This window comes from Symphodus melops (assembly GCF_947650265.1).
Source record: "Symphodus melops genome assembly, chromosome: 3".
NCBI classification, from domain to species: Eukaryota; Metazoa; Chordata; class Actinopteri; order Labriformes; family Labridae; genus Symphodus; species Symphodus melops.
The window spans coordinates 13,154,760-13,180,992 of record NC_136693.1 but is presented as its reverse complement, the minus strand read 5'-3'; the positions used below and the strand labels follow the sequence as shown (position 1 = coordinate 13,180,992).

Here is a 26,233-nt window from a genome sequence, read left to right as displayed (position 1 = left end):
CCGAGTCTATTACATTCCTATCATGTGACTGGTGGTCTGTGCCCAGTTTCTGATAAATATAGCACTTTGTTTTGGAGTTCGGCTATTGTTTTGTCCAATCCAAGTATACTTTGACTCTCTTTATTAGGTGGCCGGAGTTTCTATCCATCCTGCCATATTATGCACTGATAACTTCTTACTGAATAAACTCAGTCAGTGAAATTCACATTTCCATCTGTTTTTCTTTTGGTTTGATCTCATGTTATGGTTAGAAGCAGATCTACTTTTTTATTCAGAGCACATTGGCCAAACAATCTGCATTCAGCATTTCACTTTGAACTTCTTCTGAGTATGGGCTTGATTACATTTGTTTTCAATGGCATTATAGTGTAAGATACATAACTACAATGGAGCTACTTTCTTTGTGTGGCTACACAACTGCCAGTACATGGTTAAGGTTTGTTTATCTATGTGAAGCATCAAATGGCTCATTCAGGCGGTGTACATTCATATGATGTTTGTTTGTTTAAACAACGTAAAAAAAAATGACTTTCACAAACATTTTTCAAGGTTTGTTCATGCGTGATCTGTGTAAACAAGCAAGCTGTTACTATGGTAACAACAACTGTGGGACATAGAAATACTAAGTGCTCCAGCTCACGCTTAATATTTAGCTTGAACATTTAAAATAAAATGCTTGGCAGGTTTAGGTCAGCTTCAGTTGATGATGTTTCTTGGTCCGTTCCACGCTGCAATCGGAGACGGTTCTATCTCTGGCTGTTACGCAGCTGCATTAAAAGGCTGTCAAACCCATACACTGTCTACGTGTTGCAAGATGGGACAGCGTATAGTCCCGTTTCCACCGAGCAGTCCGGTTCTGTTCGTCTCGGTACCGTACGCATTTTGCGGCGTTTCCATAGACTTATCCCCGGGAAAGATTCCCAAATAACCGACCCGTACTGTCCTACTTTTTGGGACCGTTCTGTTGGGGTGCCAAGAATATCGAGCTGAGCCTAAAAGGTGGAGCTAAACACTGCAGTCCGTTGATTGGTCAAAAGAATCGTCACGTCTCGTTTGACAACGGTAAACAAAACCCTGTCGTGTTTACATTAAATACACAGGCGATTGTTTACGTCTGTTTATTTCTCCTGGTGGCATACAGCCTTCACTGAAATAAAGCTTGATTGAGTTTTGTAATAAAGAGGCACATGTCAGTGACAGAATAGATGGACTGGATGGTTGGATGTCTTCCGGCGTTGGTTTTGTTTGTGTTATGTTTTTCTCCTTTGTTGAGTTTATTAGTTAGCGGTTAGCAGTTAGCTGTTAGTGGTTAGCTGCTATCATTTGACGCTATTACGTAGCTGACGCGGCTATGGGCATCCGGCTTACATGCCACCTACTAAATAGGGCACAGGTGGCTGTGGAAACACAAATGGGATCAGGCTTTACCAAACCAAACTGTACCGATCCGTACTGGACTTCTGTGTGGATACGGGGCTTACCTGAGCTGCGCCGAGCTGAGCGCAGCGTAATGTCGCGTTTGCTTTCTATGTTTACTGAATAGAAGTTGATCTGTGACGACAACATAGCACGTCCTACTTACCCAACTATGGTTTTGGTCGCCTAGTTTCTTGCTTCGAAGATGGATACGATTTGCGCCCGTCCCCCACAGGGCTGGTAAATTTATTGAGTTTCAATTTAAATTTTTTCTTTTAGGATTTGACTTCCCCATGATCATGGAAACAAGATAATTGAGATTAAACCATGCGTTTAGTCGAGTGTGATACATTTTTAAAGTTTCTTGTTGTTTTTGTCCACAAGAGTACATCAACCCTAACTCAAAAAAATTATTTATTTGTTATTATATATTATTATTTGTATACATTTACATGTTTCTTTCCCTAATTTATTTTCATGTATTGCTTGTTTTTCAAACTGTTCAGAATCTTGAAGTGTTAGGAGTGTAAGTTCAATAAATGCATGTGTTCCAGATGTTGTTAAGTCAATGAGTAATCTTTAGAAACAATCAGTTCAGTTTAACCTCGGCTAACTGCATACAGAACTAATGCAATGACTAAACAACATCAGGTGCAGAAATCCCAGTCGAGGAAAAGGCTAACATGGCCCTTTATTGATCGAGGCCTCTGCAGTAGCATTGCGCTGGGTTAAGCCCCTTACTTTGATACTGTGAGAGGTAGTGACCTCAGCGTCTCCAGGGATCAATTCAAAACCCTCGCCACCACAACAACAGCCAATTAGCAGAGCCTGCTTCACCGCCTCTCATGCATTCCAAGAGCGTTTTTTTTTTCCCCGTCGAGAAAACAAACCCAGTTTCCTTGCTCTGAGGAAAAACAAGAAAGAGAATGAAAACAAAAACCTCAACACAGGAAGAGAAAATGTTGTTAATGTAGCAACCAAATGAATTTATCACACGCCAGCTCATTTGTTTTTCCCCCCTCTAAAACCTGAAATGTGATGACATTGCTATTTAACAGTTCGAACTTTAAACTGCTTTTTATGTCTCTTCCTGTTGAATTCAATTACAAGGAGTGAAGTATCAGATCCTTTTCACCAAAAAACTGACACCCACATACTGTGTCATTTAGAAGGTCAAAAGGTGACCAATCTGATAGAATTTACTGTACATTCAGACACGCCTGTCTTTTTGCTGGTACACTTTGTGACTTACAAGAGGCTTGTCTTTCCTGATGTATTATGTCATCAGACAAGTAAAAATCAGTTAATGCTTCCTTCTGTTTGACAGTAAATGAAAGCAGGCTGGGTTAGAGGTTGTGTCAGTGTCGAACCAGAATCGGGGAAAAGAGGCAGTGTACCAAACCAGCCAAACACCAGTAACACCAGCACGACAGAGAAACATAATGGAGCCACAAAGCACAGAGGAAGCCTCTCGTCTTTCTTTGCCCTGAGCTCGACATCAATTTCTGCGTGTAAGCCTTGTCAGCACTGACATTATTCAAAACAGCAAGAGCAAATGTTAATGAGCTCTTATTTGCATATTTATTTTTTTCTTTGTTGAAATGTCACTGATTATTACGTACTATGATGATTAATGCATCTGCTCATGCAGCCTGATGTGTAATTAGCTATTAGGTGAATGAATAGATCAATTAAAGCAGAGGGGCCGGGATGAAGAGAAATCAAACCAGAAGGAATGAAGGAAAGGCAGACAGAATCGCACATTAGAAGCTTAAAGGAAAAAACTGATGAACTGCATTGCTTTTAGATTAGGCGAGTATCAACTATCCATAAAAAAAGTGTTTGAATTCTCAGCTCAGCACATCCTTAAGAGTTGAAGTATGACACTGAAAATCAGGAGCTGCCCCTTACACTCGCTAAACTGTGAAAACTCATCTCAGTGGGGGTAGATGTGGACATCTTGACTGTATTTATCTCCTCCCATGACAATCAGGTGCCATGGCTCGATCTATTTGGATTTTTCTAACCTGGTAAAAAGGAAAAGAGGGGGAGGTGTAGAGGGAAAAATGTTTTCGCTTGGCCTTAGCCTTTTTCCAAGCCCAACCATTCTCCTGCCAGCGCTTGTTATTCACAAACGAGAAAGAAATGCATTACTGCAGACCAGATGGGAACATTCCACATGACCAAACCAATCAATCACCTTGGTGGGACGCAGGTGTGACACAGCCGTGCAGCAACACACCATTTCACAGTCTATCAGGCACAAACACATGGTCACCAATCAATGGCACCCCGAGGACCGGTGAGGAGGGGTGCTTCTCCCCAGCCTCACCGGTTCATGGCTGATGACTTCATAATCACACATCCATTCTCTCGGAGGGAGGAAGGCGATGAGCTGCCTAATAACATCTCCCACCATGTGAACAGCAACACTGTAATAGATGCTGCTTGGGTGGGGATAGTAACACACTACTCCTGCATCCCAGTGAGCTCCTCCTTCCTCCTGCACATCTGGTTGAAAGAGGGCTGTCTTCACAGAACAAGGGCAGGTTTAACAAGCTGAAGAAATATCTCCCTGTTGGATATTGGAATCATGGAATCAGTGTGCGTTAATGTTGCTATAAGATGCCAAACAACTGTTGAATAGCTTAACAACAGAGAGCGAAGGTGAAAGACGACGGGCACACGTGCAATGGGTGAGGAATGCACGGTCCAGATCCAACAACTGCTGGTGTACTGCCTGACACAGGATACCCCTGTTCTCTGTGGGAACGACATTGTCTTTGGGGGAAAATCTTGAGGCGTCATTTAAAAGAGTTGTGTTGATTTTAATTTAAAAAGAAAGTACCTTCCACCCCCGTATTTCTGCAGTGAAGAAAAAGTCTCACAGAGCCATGTTTCTCTCTACACTTCCCACAGCTCATGCTCTTAGGACTGTGCCAGCTCAGAAGAAAATGTCAGGCATCGTCACGTGGGAGTAAAGACAAAACAAATGTTTGCATTTTATTAACTAATTACAATGGACACAAAATAACTGAGCTGTGGCCATGGATAAAAAAAAAAAAAACAAGAGCCAGGGCCTGGAAGGGTGAGAACAAGAATTAACCAGCAACTGTGGGCCAGGTTTGTCTGTAGCTCATCACAACATGAGTCAACCTTTGATGAATTCTTAAATGAATTGCTTTAAGGAGGGCTAATGTGTAGCTGGTCTGTGTTTAGAAGAAGACTTCATGCATGTTTTTGAAGTGAAGTAACTTCATATGAAGTATGAAGTAAAACATTAAACAAAGGAAGAAGAGACAAAACAGATTAATAATCCATCTGTGTCCAACATGCTTTCATGCTTCAGTTGGATTCTCTGGATGGACTTTTTAGGATTAGAGCTGAAATGGATTCACTGAAAAACATGCAAACAAATCACAACTTGATAAACATGCATTTAGCTTTTACCCATGTCACGTCTCCTTAAACATACATTTAATGTTCTCTCCTATCCTTCCACTAACTGTGCATTTTACAGAAACAATCAATTTTCCTCTTCATAACAAAAACAAAAAAACAAAAAACAACAAAAACAAAAAAAACAGCTCTATCTTCAAATATTGTGCAGAGGGGCTTTGGATGTGTGCAGAGTTACACACTGTGTCAAGTCAGATTATGGAAACAGTGCTATTTGTACAGTTTCAAAAACACCTGTAGCTTAGTTCTAATGGCTGTAAGAGAACAGCAGTGGATTCATGTTTTCCCAGTAATACAATTTACTAAATCAAAAACTCACAAGTGTGTTTTTTGTTGTTAAAAACAGAAAGTGAAGATTCAAGACTAAAATTCTTCCCTTTCTTCTGTGCATTTCAAATAGAAAAGATATTCTGTCAGCAATGGTAGCTGAGGTCAGAAGGGTTTATTTGTTCCGCTAACCTTTTATTTTTATGAATGCAGTGTTAATCTCATCAATGGAATAAATGACAAAAAATATTCGTTGACGAAGGTCTTGACGAGACAAAACTCTGCTTGTTGCCGATTGTATAAATAATAAATTGACGAAAAAGTGATGAAATGAAAACTGCATTAGAAGTGGCGATTATCGCATCGTTAAAGAAGATTAAACTCAGCTGTACTGAAATCCTTGTAAAGCACAGCGTACTTTATCATTGGTGTGCTTTTGGTTGAGCTACCGAGTATGTATCAGCCTGGAGCCTCTCGTCTCATGCTCTCTGCCTGCAGGTCTGTCAAGCCCCGCCCCCTGGAGCTTCACGAGCTTCTGATGATCAAAATTATGAACAAAAAAAAAATAATAGAAAACAATTTTGTCTCCTAAAATGTTTTCTTTTTTCGTCAACTAAAATAATGTGCAATTTAAGTCAGTGAGTAATTGACTAAATGTGTAATATCTGACTAAATATAAAGCACATTTTCTTCAGGAGACTAATGACTATGACTAAATTGGAAAATGGTGTGAAGATTAACAGTGTCTGAATGAATCATTTCCCTTTCAGCGTTGTTGTTGTTCTTAATAATCTCCTACATTCTTCTTGGCGTCAGCTACAGGAAGTAGGGGATGGAGGAAAGAAAGAAGGAAGTTGAGAAAAAAGGGAAAGGGTTGTGGGATACACAAGAAGGCCAACGAGCACATGGCATCCCAGCAACAGGATATGGATTTATCTAAACTGAACAGTCTTTTAGACAGAAAGTAAAGTGTTTATTTGGTGAAACACAATCGCCTGCTCTTACTCTTGCAAATCACAGTGCAGGCCTCTTCTCTTATAAAAATCAAGCTGCTATCTATTTTGACACCTTTGTGGTAATTGTAAAGATAATTATGGTGCTGTGACCCCTGAAGCTGCTTTCCAACACACTTGTTATGTCATCACACCTTCGCCATGTGCTGGCTCTCTCCCCTTCTCTTTGGACAGACAGCCCTCCAGGCCGACTGAGACTACAGCTGATCCTCTGCAGCTGGCCAGCCTTGCCAGTCCCATGCTGGGGGCCGGGGCCAAAGGAGGGCACGGCCAGGGCCAAGACAGGCTGAGAGAAGGAGGAGGGGGGCGAGGAGGGGCTGGGTGGGCGGCATGGGGATGAAGAAAGGGGATTTGCACCCTTTCAGTGGGTCTCCAGCTCTTCATGCTCCACTGACCGCGGTAATAGATAAGCACACCCTGCAGCTCTGCATAATGACCAGCTACATCCACTAAACTAAACTATACTCCTGCACATCTCCGCGTCTCTCCCCCTCTGTTCTGTCTTCCTTTCTTGCATACAGGAGATACAGTATGGCTGTATTGCAAAAGACTGCTTGGCATGAGAAAATAGATTATTCAGCTCTTACAGTTAAAGTCTGCAGTATATTCTCAGATCATAGACTCACTGTATACAGTATGTGTGTGTGTGTGTGTGTGTGTGTGTGTGTGTGTGTGTGTGTGTGTGTGTGTGTGTGTGTGTGTGTGTGTGTGTGTGTGTGTGACAGATGAGGAGAAGCACTGGCAGCACCTGAGACCCATGCTGCAGTGGAGACTGAGTGCAAACCTGAGCAGCACATGGCTACAATCGCAGGCTGGGTCTGAGGAGGGTCTCTCCTGGGAAGGAGCATTAGCACATGACACCTGCCCCTGTAAAAACACTCTGGGGGTGCCAGGGTAACGTGGGATATGACACTTCAAGAAACAGAAGTAGAATGGAAGAGATGCATTATGCAGCGTGTGTGTATGTGTGTGTGTGTGTGTGCTACTTTTTGTGTCCTTAAAGAATGCAACGTGATCAAAACAATGCCACAATGTAATCTTGCAGTGTAAAAGAAACAGTGCCAAGAGAGTGAGGATCATCATTGTAATACAAAATGGTGTTGCTGCAACCTGTGGCTACTATTTGAACATCAAGCAAACATTAAACAGGGATTCATGGGCCACAATGGCATCATCATCACTCACTCTCCTGTCACACGCTGGACTGCGTGAGACACAAATGTGATTGTCTAAAGCAAAGGAGAACTTTATACAAACAAAGGGAAAAGTAATTTGATTGCTTTGTCATGTAATACACACAGGCACAGCTTTTCTAACAGTTTTTTTTTTCTTTTTCAAGGAGACCCTTTATTAGATCTGGCCCTGAGTTAATTAGATTGGGATAACAAGTCAATATTGCATCGAAATACGACACAGTATTTGGAGCAGTTCTGCGCAGGTCATTTCTAATGCTCCCTGAATAATTTACTACGCGGCAACTTTACCCGACTGATGGGAGTAAAAACAAAGGCAATTCAAGAATCTCGGGGGTCAAAGCTTTCAGCCACAGCTTATGAATTTCTGCAGCAGTTAAATGGGATGCACCAGCACAGGAGCACATGGGAGACTACGCAAACAATATCCACATCACATGTAGTTACTGTAGTCAGGCTGAAGTGACATTCCGTGTACGGGCTGGAAGCAGGATGCATGTGGCTGCATGTGTGCATTGATGACGGCTCTAAGCTGATTAGTTATTATGCAGAGCTAAAGCTGCATGAGTCACACGCATGAAGCACACGAGAGTAACGTGAGCGTGAAATAACAACTCAGCAGTAGTGATATCACAACGTCAGGCACATGGCTGCAAATACACTGGGGATGAAGCAGTTACAACAACAGCCCAGTTTATGACCCAGACGTAGGTACAGGTTCATAAACCAGAAAAGGGCTTTTTTTTTTTAAGAGAAGTTTTATCCTCTCTGCAATGTGTCACTGCATAAACTAACTCAGAGCCCCTGATATAAAGATCCATACCCTGTACGTTCTCTGTTTGATGTTATATGTCATGTTATCAGCCGACTCCCCAGTGGAAAATAATATCTGTGAATCTGAATATCAGATTTGATACAATTTATCTATAATGCAACTCACAAGTACTCACTGACTAAAAGTGTCAAATATTTTAGTTGACGAACAAAGAAAAGGTTTTAGTCAAGCACATTGTTGTTAAATGCCCTTGCTGTAGTTGTTGTTGTGGAGTAACTAACTTACTGTAAAGTGAACGAGCATGCATGTTCCTAGGATACGTGATTGTAGAGCACAATGAAGAGTTTGATTCCTAATTTGACCTGTTAAATTGTTTGGATGTAAAAAATGTTTCATGACATATTTGCTTTACTTTGAATTTCCGAGGTTCAGCTTGAGATTCAAAAAGCTTTTCCATCCTTAGTGGAAAACAATTCCAGTCTATTAGGCAAACAATGACAAAAAGGCAAACATTAAGCAGCGTACACGGCACACGAGGACATGCGGTCGCAGTACAGCGTGAAATAAAGGAGCAGAGTGCAGCTCTTTCAGTTGGAGCTCATCGCCTGTGGTAATTGGCCAGATTGCTTGAAATCAACGTACCCCACAGGCTTCCTCTCATCGAGCTGACACCACCAGGAAATATAAGCAGGTAATTAGATCTAACTATTTCATGTCAGGGCTGTGAACTGTTGGTAATCCCTGTGGCTAAACAATTAGAACTACTGGGTGAGAAACAAGCTATAATATCTCCATTCAGGCAACATAAAAACAGAATAAGACTCAGTGAGTAATAACCTTCATCAGCGGCACATGAACACTTGACGTGAAACGACGTGTGTGTACTTTTTTTAAAGTCACAACCTGGAGCAGGGTGAGGATACAACCTTTGTCTTTTGTTTAGTCTAACTAATTGCACATCATCAGAAATAAAATGAGAATTTAAGTAGCCAGCTTAGCAGGAATATGCTACTATTACAAAGATACAACCCTAACCCGATAATGACACTGTTAAAGATATAACTGTGACAATATAATTGAAGCCGTTGCTAACAGGTCGATTAAGTCAACAATGCTTTGAAAGAGCAAAAGCTGTGGCCCTGATTCAATCTCTAACACTGTTGTTCCCCCCCGTGTGAAGCAGATCTGCTGTACGTAAGTGACAGCCATAAGGCTGGGACAAGTTGTGTGCGTCTCGGAGGCACACTGACTTAGGATGATATGTCCGTGTAAAGTCCAAACGTAGCATCTTACAGCACATGTGACAAGTGGTGGAGTCAAAGACACTCACATGGCTGAGACTAAAAGCATTGTCTGTCATCTAGCATAAACAGAAACACTTTGGCTGCCACCTGTGGGGCGGCATGTTGGTAGACGTGCGAGTTACTAAGAGGATTGGAGCACAGTAGAGAGAGGTGGAGCTGAGATGAGCGTGGGGCCCAAAACAGCTCATCCAAAGTCTTCCAAAAACATGGGAGCCATGTCCCCGGGGAGAACAGTGTCACTGTTCAGCAGTGAATTGGCTCCGCCCCCATTCTTCAGACTTCCGACCACTTCTGCTGTGACACTGGAATAAGAGCGTACCACCAGCTTGGAGGGAAACAACTGTTTATCCTCTCCTCTCTCAGTCCTTCTGATCCATGCAGACTGAAAGCATCACTTTTTTTCAAATAAAATGCATCTTAAGAGGAAATTGTTCAGATTAAAGTTTATTGTAGGTACACGCATATCGACATGAATCATGTTCCACTATGAGAAAACAATTTGTGGCTCTGGACACATTTATAAAAACTGACTGTTTAAATCACTGCGATACACAAAACTTCAGACCGCTGAAAATATTCTGTAGAAGACAAACATTCATAACTGGTTGAAGTCATCACCATGACCTGCATCTTTATATGAGTTCAGCTGTTGAGCAGAGGCTGAGATTTCAACAGGGTCAGACCGCATGAAATATGTAATTATTAATGATTTGTCTTTAGTTTGTACTGTTCTTACTGTTCACTGCAGGCTCGGGTTCGAGGCTGCCGTTGATCATTCAGAGAGGTTTCAGAGGCTCAGACCTTCACAGTCAAGTGAACAATGAATTTAACACGGAGTCTTCCTTTTCCTACATTCAATCTGAGGACGGGCGCTCAATTATTCTTTTATCTTCATTTTGCATAAAACCTTCAATGACAATATATGATTTCTTCAAGCTCGTCTGATTAGCATCAGGAGATGATTGGTCTTACTAAAATGATGACTTTATGTTTTTAATAACTGCTGAAAAAACAGATTTTTTTCATTTCTATTCAGTGTTACGTTTTCTAAAAAGGTAGATGTAATAAAGCTAAGTATGAGGATGAGAAGGAGAATGATTTGACAATGTAAAAAGTAGAGTGGGGGGGGGGGTACATTATTAAAAATATAATTAATCTACAATCAATTTAAAATGTTCAATTGCGATATAAAAAGTATTTAATCCCACAGCCTGTTTAACCCCACATCCAACATTCACCAGCCTGCTGCCAGAGGAAGTAGCTAAGGGCGGTTTTGATGTCTAGGAGACAGCTCCTTATGATGGAAAGCTATACTGATGGCGTGACTTCTAGCCCGGGGGAGGGTCATCACAGGAGGAGGAAGAAGAAGGAGATCGAGAAAGGGGAGGGGGATTAATGGGGGGGGGGGATAAACACAGCGGGAGATGGAAAAAAAATAGCCCTGTAGCTCTGCGAGCCTTTCAGTACTGCTACCTCAAGATGCACGATGTGTCTTAACCTCACTCAAGCTATTTTCTAACAGGCAGCGAGGCCATAAACAACAGAGGGGCATGTGAGGGCTGAGCGGAGAAACGTGGACTTACCCATTATGTTGGAGTTCACAAAAGGTGTTGGGGACAATCCTTCATGGGACACTAATCGACTGTCACTCAGATGATCGTCGTAATGAGGGCTGTCAGCAAAACCCTGCGGGGAGAGATCAGAATATTAAGCACGTTATGCGGCAACTTCGCTAAATGAGCGATACAACAAACCACTAATTAGTGAGAAGGCAGCATGACTGGTCTGTTAGGCTGACAGACTGATCTCTTTCTTTGGTAAGATCTTTATATCTCTGCTGGAGTTTAACTGATGGTGCAGATAATAACACATCTTTACTGTGTTGTTCATATTACAAGTACTCATCTGTTTAGTTTCTTTTTGGCTTTTTAGGCGCACTACAGTACAGTATATGAATAGTTCAGTTAAGATTACTGAGGAGGAGAAGTGGGATTGGTGATGAGAATAATTCTTTGACACAGCCCTATCTGTGCTATTTGTCTTTTATATCGTATTTTATTTATGTTGAACCACAATTGACAGACCACCATGTGAGCTTTTTCTTTGTACCTGATCAGAGTACAGAGTCCCGAGTTCAGTCGTGTTTACCCTTTAATGCCGTAGCTTTTGCCCTCTTGTTTTTTGCCTAGTGTTACTTCCTGCCTCTGTGTGTTTCTTACAGTTTTAAAAGCCCTCATTGGGCCCCAAATGTTTTTGATGTATTTGTGTTCCTTCCCTTCTTTGTCAGGTCGTTGTCTACACTTTTCTGTTTCATACTTGGACCTTTCCCCTCATGGCTTCCAGTTTGTTTCCTTGTATTTATTAAACTTCTTTTGCATTGAATCTTTAGTTAGAGATTTTAGTACTAAAACAATTGGTAAGCTTTCATTAGTAAGCTTATCATTTTTTTATTTAAATAAATATGTCCTGGGACCGGTGCCTTTGATTTTTCACACTTTGACACTGTTCTTTTTTTGCTGCTGTAATACAGTAGTAACTGGTGGTAATATTTATATAACAATATTGATATTTGTTTTCTATATTATATTAAACCCCTGAACTTTAGTGGAGAAAAGACCACCCATCCATAGAAGCCCAAGCTGACATCACCTGGTATTCTCAGGTGGTCTCCGAGTGCCCATCCAAGTACTAACCAGGTCCAACCCGTCTTAGCTTCCGAGATCAGACAAGATCGGGCGTGTTCAGGGTGGTATGGTTATAAGTAGACTAAAATGCAAACAGGTTTTTATTTGGCAAAATATAAGAAACCATTAAAAAGTCAAAACCGAGAACAGGTTTCTAGATTCTCCCGCAGTTCATGAGAAGGTGTTATTAAAAAAAAAAAGGCAGGAGAAACAGAGAGTTGCAATCCTACATCATTCCAAGGTACCTGCAGCTTAAAAAAATTGCCTTTTTCTCCTGCAGCTTAACACTACCTTTTCACCACAGTTATCAGCCTCAGGGCTTAGGTCTAAATATCGGTCACAGTATGGTTTTGAAAACTCCAGGTCCCATGTAATAAAAGATACTCCGTTACAGTGCTAATCCCAAACCCTGTGAAAATCCTGTGCTCTAGTCAAACACATCTTCCCAAACTATATTAACTCCCAGCAGAGGGGCCGAGCCGCTGTGGGCTTGCATTTCTATAGAGCTATTTCATACCCTCATACCCTTTGCATTCAACATACAGTAAAAAAAAAAAAGTAAATCTTATTACACATCTTTTTTTTCAGTGAGTGGATGGTGATGGAGTAATTTCAAAGGCAGCGGAGTGTTGTGCTCTGTCAAGGGAATCCTCCGAGATTCCCTATTGTGCTGTTGCCAGGCCGCACACTGTTAATCACACCATGAACAGACTCAATAACAACTACAGCCCTGTGAGAGGCTCGAGCAATGCAACACACAAAGGCCCACAAACTCACGCACGGCTCACGTAAGCTAGCAAAAAACTGTTCCTCTCTTTTGCAGCAAAACCCCCCCCCAAAAAAAACATGTTTTGACTTAATGATCGAAAGAAATAGTCCTGTTTTGAGAAATATGCTTTTTTGCTTTGGATGGATGAAAAGACTTATCTCATATTGGTTAATAAAATATATCAAGGCAAAATCCTGTTAGCTAGGCTGCTCCGACTAACAGGTAAGGGGGCTCGTCTGGTGCTGACTCTTCTCAGATATGTAAAAAATAAAAGCACATGAAGTAACTGACATTTTACACCGCGGTTGATCACAGTCTGTTTCTTGGCTGGGACCTGTAACTTCTTGGAGGCTCCACTTGTTGCCTGGCAACTGCTTTGAGAAAAGACTTTAGTCTAGCACATTGCAACATTTTTGAGAAAGCTAATTGTTTAGCACTTCATGTTTTTTTTTTTTTTTTATCAACAAATATTTAACGTGGTAATGAGTGAGGTGTAGACTTTGCTGTTTTACCTTGTTTTTTCTCTTAAACCTTTCGTTCAGGATACATCACCGATCTGTCTGACAAAATCTCAAACTGTTGAACAAATCTTTTAACTTAATGTTTGTAAAGCACTAAGTGGTTGAACACTTGACACTAAAGTTATCATGCCTTCCACTGTTGGCTCCTTTAGTTCTGCTAAAGCATCAATCAGAACCCTCCTTATGTCAAACAACATCTATCTGAGACACTGACACACACCGCCATCGCTGCCGCAGGGCTACAACGCCTCTCCTGGCTAAATAACAGTGAGATCACAACAAGCAGGCCAGAGCTTAAACTTTGTCCCCTAATCACTCTTTACAGCATTTAAAAAGTCATCTCCTCTGCACTCTGAGCTGCGTCCCAGGTGAGTGAACGGCTGCATGTGGCAGCTCGGGAAGTGATGATATGGTCATGATGGATGCGCGTGGGGTCGAGTATCAAGTCAGGGCAAGGCACTGGGGAAGTGGGGGTTGTCGTGCTGTGGTGGTGGGCGCATCCCCGGCTGTCAGACCGCCAGCCTACAGCCACAGCTGTCCAGGATACAGCGGCTGGCTGGTAGCCAAGGTCAGCACGGCGGGGCTCGAGACTGTTCACAGTCGAGTGATCACACACTCGTAGCTCAGCAGCTCAAACAAGCTCAGGGACAAGACTGAACTCCCTCCTTCACTGACTGAAGGAGGAAACACTGAGTAGTTCTTCTGAGAGCCCCGGTGAGAGAGCGAAAAACAGTGATTTAGCACATTTTGCGCAGCTCATTTGTCTGTGTTTATTTATTTATTCTTCGCTGATTTCCTTGATCTCCTCTTCTATGCTGTGAACTCGACGTCTCTGCAAATGAGGGAAACCTCAAAGAGACAGGCTGTGATTACTTATGTATTAGTCATTCATGTTTCCCCTATTGTTAATTTTTACTCTATTCTCCCCACAAGTTGAATGATCATATTCTTATTTACATCTTTATTGGTTATTTTATGGGAATATATAGATTGACACTAATAAAATGCTGCTCCTTTTCTCCGACTGTAAGAACAATCTGAGACATTGAAAAGAACTCACTGAAGACAGCTGAGGTTCAAAAGAAATACCATTCACTACTTATATGCAACATATAGGAAATCCTATTTTACCTGCTTCATATACCGTATACCAGGTGTGTATCAGTATTATGTGTGTGAGGAGCGAGGATGTGATTGTTTGCGTACACGCTTTATGGCGGTGCAAACAGCTGGCTGATACTATGCCTTGCAATGTCAGAAACACTCATTTATATGCACCTGGAGCGGAGATATCTCAAGCGTCTCTGTCTTATAATTCAAATCAAGCTGCCTATGTTACCATAGCCTGTAGATGTTCATTCGGGAAGGGCACCGAGAAATAAACAAGGCGACGCAGCTCGAATGGCTCTGACATTTAACTGAATTCTAATAGAAAGTGACAGGAGATTGACATTAAATGAAATTCATACAGGGCATCCAGAACAACCAACGTGTGAGGGGCAAACAAACAGTAGAGAGAGAGAGAGAGCTGTTCACACTCGCTCACACCAACAGTGAAATGTTCTCACTTAACCAATACACAAGAGATACACTTTAACATGCACTATTTCTTCCAAAGTGTGAGACACAAAATCAATACATGTTTATTTTGTCATTAAAAAAATGGTCAATAAATGAATGTTTTATAAATATATACATATATTATAAATAAATAAATATAGCTGTTTTCAAGGCTTAACTGTTTTGCATAACAATTAGCAACTGATGTTAAATTAGGTCATGTGCATCGCGGGCGTCTGTCCAAGGTTTGCAGATTGACATAAGCTTTGGAGCACTGTCAACATGAACTAGTGCGATTAAAAACACAATTAATTGTGATTAACTATCTCAATTGAGCAATTAAGTGTGATAAAAAAAAAACGTTTGATAGCCCTAAAAACTCTAAAAGTTTTTTTTTAAGTGCAATAACTGTATTGTACATCTTATCTGTAATATGAACAAACCAATTGTCAGCTGCAAAAAAAAAAAAAACACAGTAAGCTTCCTTTTTGAAACTTTATTTTTGGTCTTTTTATACCTTTATTTTAGAGATAGGAGAGTGGAAAGAGCCAGAAATCGGGAGAGAGTGGAACCCAGTTTGCCCGCTCAGAGGACCACAGCCTCAAGACATGGGGCGCACTACCAACCACTAAGCTACCAGCACACCACAGTATTCTTTATGATTATATGCCTTCTTTTTTTGAGCAGATACAGTCATGGACAAAGAAGGCTACGGACACGCTTCAACATGTGACAGATTTGTATTTCACAGCTGTGTCCATGCAGTCCCTTCTTTCAGCCCTTCTGTGAGTTAAAACAGAGTCATCTATGGTTTTCTTTTCTATGAAGTGGATCTACTTGCTAGGAGACATACAGTATAGGGCTTTCACTCTCCTGATATTTGCCTGACGAGCTGTACGGTATGTGCGAACGCAATCTGCCACATTTGTTCGCACTGGCTTCACCTGAAGTTTCCCCCTGCCGGCCTTCTAGTGTTTTTACCGCAGAAAGTCTGAGTGAGGGGGCGCTGGTGGCGCAGTGGTTATTGAGGCTATAGTTCTCAACGCATGCGGCCCGGGTTCGACTCCGGCCTGTGGCTTCTTTCCCAAATGTCATTCCCCTCTCTCTCTCTCTCTCTCCCGATTTCCAACTCTCCCCACTGTATATCTCTCTCTCTAATAAAGGCACAAAAAGCCAGAAAAGAAAAGAAAGAAAGTCCGGGTGAGCTGATGTGAGATCGCAGCAGGATATTATCTGGACAATTTATTTCGGGCCAATATCTCTGTGCGCATAATTAAATGACTGCATTGTTTTCCAGTATGTTGTTCTCTGGTCTTTTGTTGATGGTGTCATTCTTTTGGACGACATATAGCATTTATTTAAATGCAAATGTTTTCATCATAGCATCGTAAACCGGCCACTGTCTCTTCATCCCCTACTTCTAAATCATCTGCAGGCTCACTGTGTTGACTTATTCTGCCTCTCACGACACGTTTGTGTCGCACTTACTTTTCATGTTTCCAAACTGAAGACATTTTGCTCAGAATTTCAGAGAGATTGGACACATTTTGGATTTCAAGGGATGTGCTGATGTCAAAACTGCAAATTTTTTTGCATTGGCTTAATTTTTGTTGTCACCAGAAGTAGCCACTTACGTCATAATTAAGACTGAAAACAAAGTTATTCAACCAAATGCACAAAAACTGATCACAAATCAATCGATGAAAAACGTTATTGATATTAAATTCATGGATAGCATTGTGGGGTGCAGCAGTAACTTTCAATTGAAGTTGGAAAAAAAAAAAGTCTATTACTAAAAAGAGTCATGATCCATGACAATCCAGTCACTGTTTCACCCACACACCACCATGGAGGACACTAACCAGTCCTTTCTTTCATTCCAGAGAAATCGGTCCATTACAACATGAGTGGGATGAGATGAAACTAAAACATTGTGAGTCGTACTGCTTTGATGTAATGAGTGTTAAGTGATGTGCTGTGGAGCAGAAAGGTCATCTCACCTTGGAGGACTCATACGAGGGACTGGACTCGCCACCTGGGGCCCAAGATGCTTGGTTGGTCCGTTCCTCCACACCTGTCACAGAGACGCACAACTCAGTCAGGATCACTCAAACAGTTCAGTATACAGAGTATATTATTCTCTCACACCGATTGACTTGATGAGGAAGTCACAACTAGACCACAAGTCATTAAATACACAAGCGTGTGCAGTGTCCCAGAGGTGGTGTTTGATGCTGTTCAAAATGTCTCGAGTCATTTCCCTGTCATGTACATACAACAGAGACAGAATATTATATCCTGTCACTAATGTCTGCCAGAAAATGCAGGTTTACACTCTGTGATTGAGAGACCTGCTTTTTAAACACTCTGCATTTAATGGAGACATGTCAGAGTGAAGGCGCTGCACACAAGAAACCCCAAGCTGTTGCGGGTTCAAAGCCTTAGGGGCACCAGGAAGTCGAGTGGATCCTCTCCAGCAACCAGAGCAATTTCCATACTTTGATCAATACCAAGACTTGAACAGATGACCCTCAAGTTCCCAACCACAGTCCCTCAGGACTTGACTACTGCCGCACTAACGGATTCTACTTAACTTTTTGTGGATATTCTGACGTTCGAGGAAAACAGATAAACGGATAATGGTACTTCAGATTAACAAATGCAAAAATCCTTTGCTGCAAGCCTAATAAGCAAACATTTAATATAATAAAAAAAAAAAACTCAAATGGGAAACTTCAGTTATTTAACGCTAGATCTACATTTCATCATCTGTCTGCCACTCACAATCAAAGAGTTAGGTTCAAGTTCATGACATGAATACTACATATCTACAGAATCATTTGTTTGTTGTGCATAAATCGTTACCAATAAAAAAAAAAAAAAATGTCACTGATGAATGCCAGGCTTCTTTGAAACGGCTTTGCAGTAAAACTTAATAAAAACTAATTTTTAAAACCAAAGAAAACCTCAATATATCAAAAGTCGAACAGATAAACAAATAAAATCAATAACTGCTCTGAGCTGCAAAGCAAGACCATCTGGCATTTATTGAAAAACACAATCTCTGATCCCTTTAATCTCATTTATGTGGTAGAGTCTGCACAAAATATTTGATGCCTCCATTGTTCTTGCTGTTTGAAACAATACTGTCCTGCACAAAAAGCCAAAGTTATTGATTGGCCCTGCTGTAACTGAGTCTGTCTCCGAAAAGTGCAATTCTCTTTGTTCATTTCAGCATTTCAATAATTGAATATCAGATTCACAGAAATTGTGTTAGCAAACAAAAATCATAAACAAAAACTCTTTCATGTGATTTTTTTTTTTTTTTAACTTTAAAATGGAACTAAGGAGTGATGTTGAGCCACCATCACTGCGATGTCATACAGACAAATGAACAAAGGAGATTTACACAGAAGTTACATTTTCTCTTCCAAATGTAAGGAGAGCCTGCGTTGAACATGAACATCTTATTGACTCCAGGCACCTGAAGGGGAAAAAAAACTATAACTTTCAAACATAACAGTTAAGAAGTGAACCGATGTAAACGCAGTGAGATGGAGGTTCCTGTCGACGAAAGGAAAACAATAACTATGTGAGAGGTACGAAAGAACAGCCATCTTTAACTGTCATGCTGCCAGTCGATATAGTTAGACATCTAAAAATACACTTCAGGCGGAAAGTCAGAGATACATCTCACACCAGAAATCATGCTCCAGTGAGCTCAGTTTCCCCCAAACAAACAAGTTATTCTGCCGCCGCATGTGGAAGATTCATTTCCTCACTCCAAGTCTAAAGTGGATTAATGGAACACTCCTATCGTCTCACTTTCATCATTTGGTTGTGTTATTGTTCACATTAACCGTCACTATGACTAAAGAAACGTATGCCATCAGTACACATTGTTCTTCTTCTTGTGTTACTAGCAGCACATGGGTCGACATTTTAGGACCGTGACAACACCAAAGTGACATATTGTAGCCCAACGGAGGCCCTTTTTTTTTTTTTTCCACACAGAACGTAACAATGGTCAGCGTGTGCTCTGTGGGCTACTGGCTGTCATCTTGTCTGATTACAATCTCCTACCAGGGCTCGAGGGTCACCCCCCCCCCCCCACTCTCTTCTCCCACGAACAGACAGCCTGCACAATAAGATGATCACACTAAAGGCAACCGCACAAAAACACAAACGAAAAAGCAGTTGCTGTAATTCAGTCCAAATGAATAAGGACAATTGTACTGCTGTTAAGTACTCCAAAGATGCACAGTAAAAGAGATGTCCTGCTCTTACCCTGAATGCTTGAAGGTGTATTCAATATCTGTATATGAAAAATGAAAGGATGATGCGTTATGTTGTAAATTTGAAGGAAGCTTCCTTGAATCCCAATCTGCATTCAACTACAGGGTCGCACTGTCAGCATTTTGTGCTGTTGAATTGAAAAGTCTGACACTCATTATGACAGCGATAACATGACAGAAACGTCCTACAATATTCAATACAAGCGTATTGTTAAACATAAACGTGTGGTCAGCTTTAATAAAACTCCTGGTACAATGGTGCATGTATGTGTTGGACGACTGCGATGTTTGGTTACATTTCTGGTAAGCTGCAAACGAGAAAGGGGAACTAGTGAGTTTAGAAAAAAGCCTTCAAATGAAAGATGGCTGCAGCCGAGCGTGACATGTGAGGAGGTGGTTCTTCTCCTGTCCAGCTTTGTTTCAGTCACTACTCCCTTCACTGCTTGAGGATTTATTACGTGTTGTCTTTTTGCATTCACGATGGAAACTACAGAGGGCGAAGCTAAGACAAACTTAAGAAGAATTCTATTCAGATACAATCACACAATGGAAACATTTATCCTTCAATGACTTCATCAGCGACCCTCAAGAAGGTTTATATCCAGCTCAGTTTATAGATGTATTAACAGTCAGTGTAGTGCCTCTTTGTCTGGATTGTGTAAATGCAAGAATAGTATATATGATTAATGAGTTCAATAACTACAGCTGCCTTGACATGCACAGCACTTGTAATGAATGATTTCTGCAGCTCTTCATAAAGTCGCTCATTGGGAGCTGAACAGTGTGCAGACTTTTCCCTTTTTTCTCCATTTCTGCAGCAGGAAACCTTAATGTTTCAGGTTCAGTCATTACTTAGAGGACAGGTCCTGGATATGCAGGTGAAGCTAAATTCAAGCAGCTATTATTCTAAAATCCTTTGGTTAATATGAAATGATGAATACTGTTGACAGAATGATGTACATTGGTAAATATCCTCCTCTCTCTGCTGGATATTTAATATACAGCTGCATCCTCTCAAAGCTCCCAGTAATCAAACTAAATAATCAGCTCTTTTCACACTTAAGACTGGACTTGTATCCGCCACTATGAAGAAATACTTCTCATAAAAGGAGCAGGTCACTTTACCTACGCCTTGCAGAACTTTCAGTTTACTCATATCTAGCCAGAAACTTTGAGTCGTTTATTCATAATGTCATTGTAAGTCTGGGAACCTGACAAAAACTGTCAACTATTATTGTTTGCTCAGGCAGCTTCCACGTTTTGTTGAACGTTACCTTTTGTTGTGCTAACATCAGGCGCTACAAAGAAGGTCATATATGTTATTCCTCAATCTAGGTCACTTACAAAAGACAGCAATGAAAACCTTCGACCATCTTTAAAACGACATGGACGTATAATGTGTGCAGAAATATCCTCATCTTTACCTTCTAACTAAAGATGACTTTTATCTGCTTTACTTCAGCACAGCTTGACATGAACTAAGTTATTGCAATAAACTGATTTCTGAAGAATTTCACTCAAATGTAATGTGATAAAGTTAATTCATCAATTATTAACTTACAGTTTTATATGACTGACTTGTTTGGACTTCTTAAAATGGGGTTGATGTGATATTTGCCACAAAATAAACCAAGAACAGAAGTTACGTTTTATTCACGTGGAAATTGAATTTAAAACAAATACACATTGGCTCAGGTTAATATGGAAAATGATTCAAAGATATTACAGTTAAATTATGTTAAGCACCATTTCGGTTCGACACGTTCATTCTTAAAACATATACTACCAAACAAGCAGGAAGTGAAGCAGGAAATACATTTTTATACAACTACTGAGATCACATGGAATTTAAACTGGCAGAACACTTAAACTCTCAGCTTTAATAGTTAAATATTTAACAATACAAAGATACTCATCGATTGTTTTATAAAACAACACATCTTAAATACATGCACAAACAAACATCAACTTCAGTCATGGAGTTTCTTTGATTTAAGAAACTACAAATCCACTTCTTGCTGAAAAAAAATATAACAAAAAACAAAACAAAACTGATGGCCAAAAGTGGTGGGAGAAAAAAAAGAAAAGAAAAAACAGCTTCTGGTCCAGAGGGCATCTTAACTAAAATGAGAAATGAAAAATGTCAGACATTTAGAAATGAGTTACCCTGGTCCCTGGTCCCCAACACAGATACAGTTCTTATGTCTCACATCTACAAACACTTGATAAAAGGAAGAAAACACACATTCATTTTTGTGACTTCTGCAGTGTAACGTGTTTAACATGGACTTCCTAAAGAACACTATATACAACATTTACAGCCAGACAAATTTGAAATATAAATTTCTAAAATACGGCCTAGCACACAGCCTCTGGCTCCAATTAGCTAAATATAACTGCCAGATAGTAAGAGTGAAACAGCTGATTTCATCCAAAGCAGAAATTAATTGATTAAATAATGTTGAAAGTGGACTGAGAAGAAACGGAGGGTCAGAGAAAGATGCTCACAGAAGAGAAAGCTGAGGTCTAAGCATGCAGAGATTCATCCACTCTTCAGTATTCAGAGAGCAGCCATCAAGTCCAGTAAATGTACATCCTGAATTCAACGGTCTGTACACAGCTGTGGAGCAGAGAGGTCTTATGTCTGAATGTGTTTAGTGAAGGTGAGCAGTGAGTCACTCTATGAGGTTTACACAAAGCAGTAACGCTGCAGTTCAGTTTACGTTCAAGCAGCAAGTCTTACCAATCATTTTAGACTTCTAGCTACAAGACAAAGTCCTTCAAACATGGCTAACATATGAACTCCCAGGTTCACAGATGTTAACATGAAGATTTCATTCATTAAGTGAAGGTGCAGTGGTGCCGAGTTTAGAAAAAAAAAAACCCAACACAAATAATGTTGTTCAAATGTTCTGTTACCTGTAACAATATCATCTGGTGTTGTAAAAGTTACCTCAATGTTAATAGTAAGACAAGAAAAAAGAAATGTTACTGACATGTCTAAATTGACAAGATCAGATTCCATTTCATGTGGGCTTTTTAATAAGAGAGAGAAAACAGTCACTTAAGAGCACAACAAATAACAGCTTCTGGACCTGAAGTATGAATATGCAATACAACGAGTTTCCACAGCAAACAAATTCAAATTGATGTGAAATAACAGCGGTCACATTTTTACATCCTCACTATTTTGAATTTGAGAAAGACTTTGATGTTGTTGCTCATACAGTATTATATTCTGTATATTTATCCATTTACCTTTTTAAATTATGTATTTATTTTACATTCAGGGGTTAAATCTTGACAATTCAAAACATCCAAATGAAAATCTGTAAGTAAAAAGAAAAGGCGTTTATCGTCTCACACAGGACTGCAGCCGGACCGTTGTCTGTGGTCGGCGTTTGGTTTACCCACTGATGAGACCTGCATCTACTTACTGACTGACACGCTAACTGAAACTAGTTGCTGGTCACAGCTCACAAATAAAGCCCCAAACTACACTCAATGAAAATGACCCTTTCAACAGCAGCCGTTCACTGCCCTGCTACACTCAAGAGTCAATGTCCTCATTACATTTGCATAATCAACACAGCTGGAAAGAGGAGTGATGAATCTCTTCTGGAGCCACTTTGGCTATTTTTTCCAATCCATCTTTCTCTGGCACACATTTGAAGGGTCTGGCCAGCCGCACTCTGCCTCATTTATCTGTCTATGCCCAGCTGAGATGCAATAATCCAAACTCTCATTCCTTGCAATTTCCACACTCCAGTCCTGCACACTCACTTTCCTTATGTTCTCAATCACTTATGGAGCAGCTACCCCTACCTTGAGGATCAGAGACACAGGAGCACAGACTGTGGGCTGGAGGAAGGAGGGATTTACCCACTATGGGCCTTATACACTCGGAGGAGCAGCAGCTCATTTTGAAATCATCATTTCGAACATGTGGAGGTTTTATTCTGCATAAACCAGGTCGATCATATTTTCAAATTAAAATAAATTAAGAAAAACCAACTAACAAAGAGTAATGTCACTTTTCAATAACACATTTGAATACAGAAACAGCCTAAATATAAATCCAAAGAGCTCGGTGCTGGCTGATGAATCAGCCAGATTGCTGTATCAGGTCATATTCTTTTTATATAGATAAATATCTGTTTGACCGGGGGTAAGATGCTGCAGTACAGAAATACAGAGCAAGGACTGAGCTCATCAGAAGACAAATGTAAGAAATCCTAATGAATGATCCGTTTGCTTTAAAGACGATGTTTCTTTACCAGACTCCCTCCACCCATAAATACACTTCATTATTTGCACATCAAAACCAGAATAACAGCTTTAATCTCCTGAGATTCAATCCTATTCAATTAAATGATCAAATAAAATGATGTAGTTGCTTGTTCCAATTAAAAAAATGATTTATGATTCATTATAACTGGATGATATTTGATCCATGTGTTCACGGTCAAAGGTGACTTTGATCAACCTCTTGGGGCACAGATGGCCTGGTGGTTAGGTTGCGCCTCATGGAAGCTGTGCTCCTCCAGGCGGGCTTCACGGGATCGAGTCCAACCTGTGGCTCTTTTCACACATGTCGTTCCCAATTCTGTTTCTCCCAGATATCCTACTCTATCCACTGTCCTGTCAAATAAAGACATGAATGCCTCGAAATAAACATCTCAAAAGATCCTTTTGATCAAAAGGATGCTGCTCAGAACTAACAGTGTTTCCACCGTAACAAATCAGTTTATCAATAACATGCCATTGAAGTTTAATCCACCAATGTGATTACAGATCAAGAAAATAAAATGACCGCCCACTTCTTCAACGACTCTGGTTCCAGAAGTACATTTCAAAAAATCTTTATCTCATAAGACTCAAGCCTGCAACAAGCCAACCAGCTCCCCGATACTCGTATTGAACATTTATTTGAATCATTTTTACACACACACACAAAAAAAAGATTGGAAAATGAGGCAGAATGTGAAGGTACAAGACTGTGTGTACATATTATTAGAAACAGTGTCTTCTTACATGTCACTTTTGTTGGTGTAATAGGGTTTATATTGTTATTACAAGTGATGTAATATCTACTTTGTGTTGGGTCAATATATAAGTTACGTTCACCTCTGCTTTATGAGGTTATTGGTACCTCTCATGTTAGCTAACTAGCTAGCCTGCTAGCTAAACTTGTTCTTTACAAGCTGCTGTAGAAGAGAAAAAGATCCGTTTTTTTTCTATCAGGGAACATGTTAGATTAAAAAAAATTAATAAAAAAAAACCTTTTCAGAAAGGTTAAATATTCCATCTGAAACCGCTAAATGAAACCAAATATTCAACCAAGTCTCTTTTTCTAGTTATGTTTGATTTGATTAAAAACTATTTACAAGTGGTACAAAACAAAAGACCCCATTCAGACAAAAGGGACGTATTTTCCAAAAGCCCAAAGCTGATCACCAAACAACACATTACAATGAACGTTAGCTCGAACCCTTTTTGAACAAAAAGCTCACAGTGCTGATGCTGGTCTGTTTTAACAAGTCCCAGAGAGCCTAACGGTGACTCTCTACATGACGTTCACTTACAATAAATCATAAAACATGTTGTTCATCATGACAATTAAAGCCATTGATGTTAGAGACTTTGAGTCTTTCCAATACACAATCACTAAGGATAAAAACAATCACATATCATCAGTATGTTTTTTTTCAAAGGACACGGCCACTAATTGTTAAATCAATGAGCCACTTGGAGAAACCTGCAACGAGTGGCCCGTTGATTTATTCTGTTCTGATGCAGTACATCATATCTTCAGCACTATTTATAGATGCATGAAATTCCTGAATAACATTTTAGAGTGAGCTGCTTCTGTGACACAAACTGAAGTCCGGATGAGTGTGATGTGAAAGGGCGGCAGATCTAATTCATTGTACGCAGAAGGGGGAGGGGTGAAGATGCTCATCACCTGCAGCCATTCAAAATGTGTGCACATGATGAAACTGCTTTATAATGTTGTCTGCTGACCACTATTTTATTTAAACTGCGACCACATCCAGTTACATGTTTAATTGTAAAAAAAATGGTTAAAAAAAAATGTCAAAAGCATCAGACTCACTCACTCACTCGTCTGCATTGGCACGTCTTTCATACATCATGAACAAGCAACTCAGAAAGATTTCAGGAGCGAGCTGTCTGACATTTTCTATAAATTCAGGAGTGTCTTTTTAAAGACTTATTTGGGGGTTTTATGCCTTTATTGTAGAGATAGGACAGTGGATAATGTTGGAAGAGAGAGAGAGAGAGAGAGAGAGAGAGAGAGAGAAGGGATTGACATGCAGGAAAGGAGCCACAGGTTGGATTCGAACCTGGGCCGCCCGCATTCAGGACTGTAGCCTCAATTTTTGGAGACGCGCACACTAACAACTGCACCACCAGCACTTGGGGAAAAGAGTTTTGACACAGCTTCAGAGAGTATTTGGATCAATAATTATCTCAGTGATTCTGCAGTTTGCTCTCCCGACTGTCATTGTATGACGGAGTGTAGCTCGCATGATGCCCGAGGGTTAATCACAAACATGATCCAAAAATACATTAAAAACAACGGGAGTCTGAAGCCTGTTAATATGAAAGTAAAAAACTGTACTCAAGGGAACCTCACCGGGGGTGTTTAGGTTTAACATATACCTCACATCTTTTCACTCCATGACACTTGTTTTGCATAAGGAAGAAGACGCACACACACACACACACACACACACACACACACACGCACAGACAACATCCTGTTGGATGATTAGGTATTGTAAAACTCTGTTCATGAGTGACAGCTCTGTTCTTCTTGCTTTGTCTTGTTGTTCAGTTTCCACTGTGTCTTTCATCTCACAGATAACTGACTACAACAAGGCTTTGTGGATGCTCACAAAACATGCTTTGAGAAAACAGAAAGCTTGATTGTTGACTTTCTCTAGTAGCACGTT

General features: G+C 40.4%; 1 protein-coding gene across 5 annotated transcripts in view; it reads right to left on the bottom strand.

Moving 5' to 3' along the window:
• The window catches only part of tcf12 (transcription factor 12), a 65,023-nt gene that overhangs the window by 35,526 nt on the left and 3,264 nt on the right, over window positions 1–26,233 (bottom strand). For all 5 annotated transcript variants that reach the window (XM_079339204.1, XM_079339206.1, XM_079339207.1 and 2 more), the window contains exons 4-5: window positions 16,962–17,035; window positions 11,011–11,113 (exon numbers count right to left, since the gene is read on the bottom strand). In XM_079339204.1, the coding sequence (XP_079195330.1) occupies window positions 11,011–11,113; window positions 16,962–17,035 (177 nt within the window). The remainder of the gene's footprint in view (window positions 1–11,010; window positions 11,114–16,961; window positions 17,036–26,233) is intronic.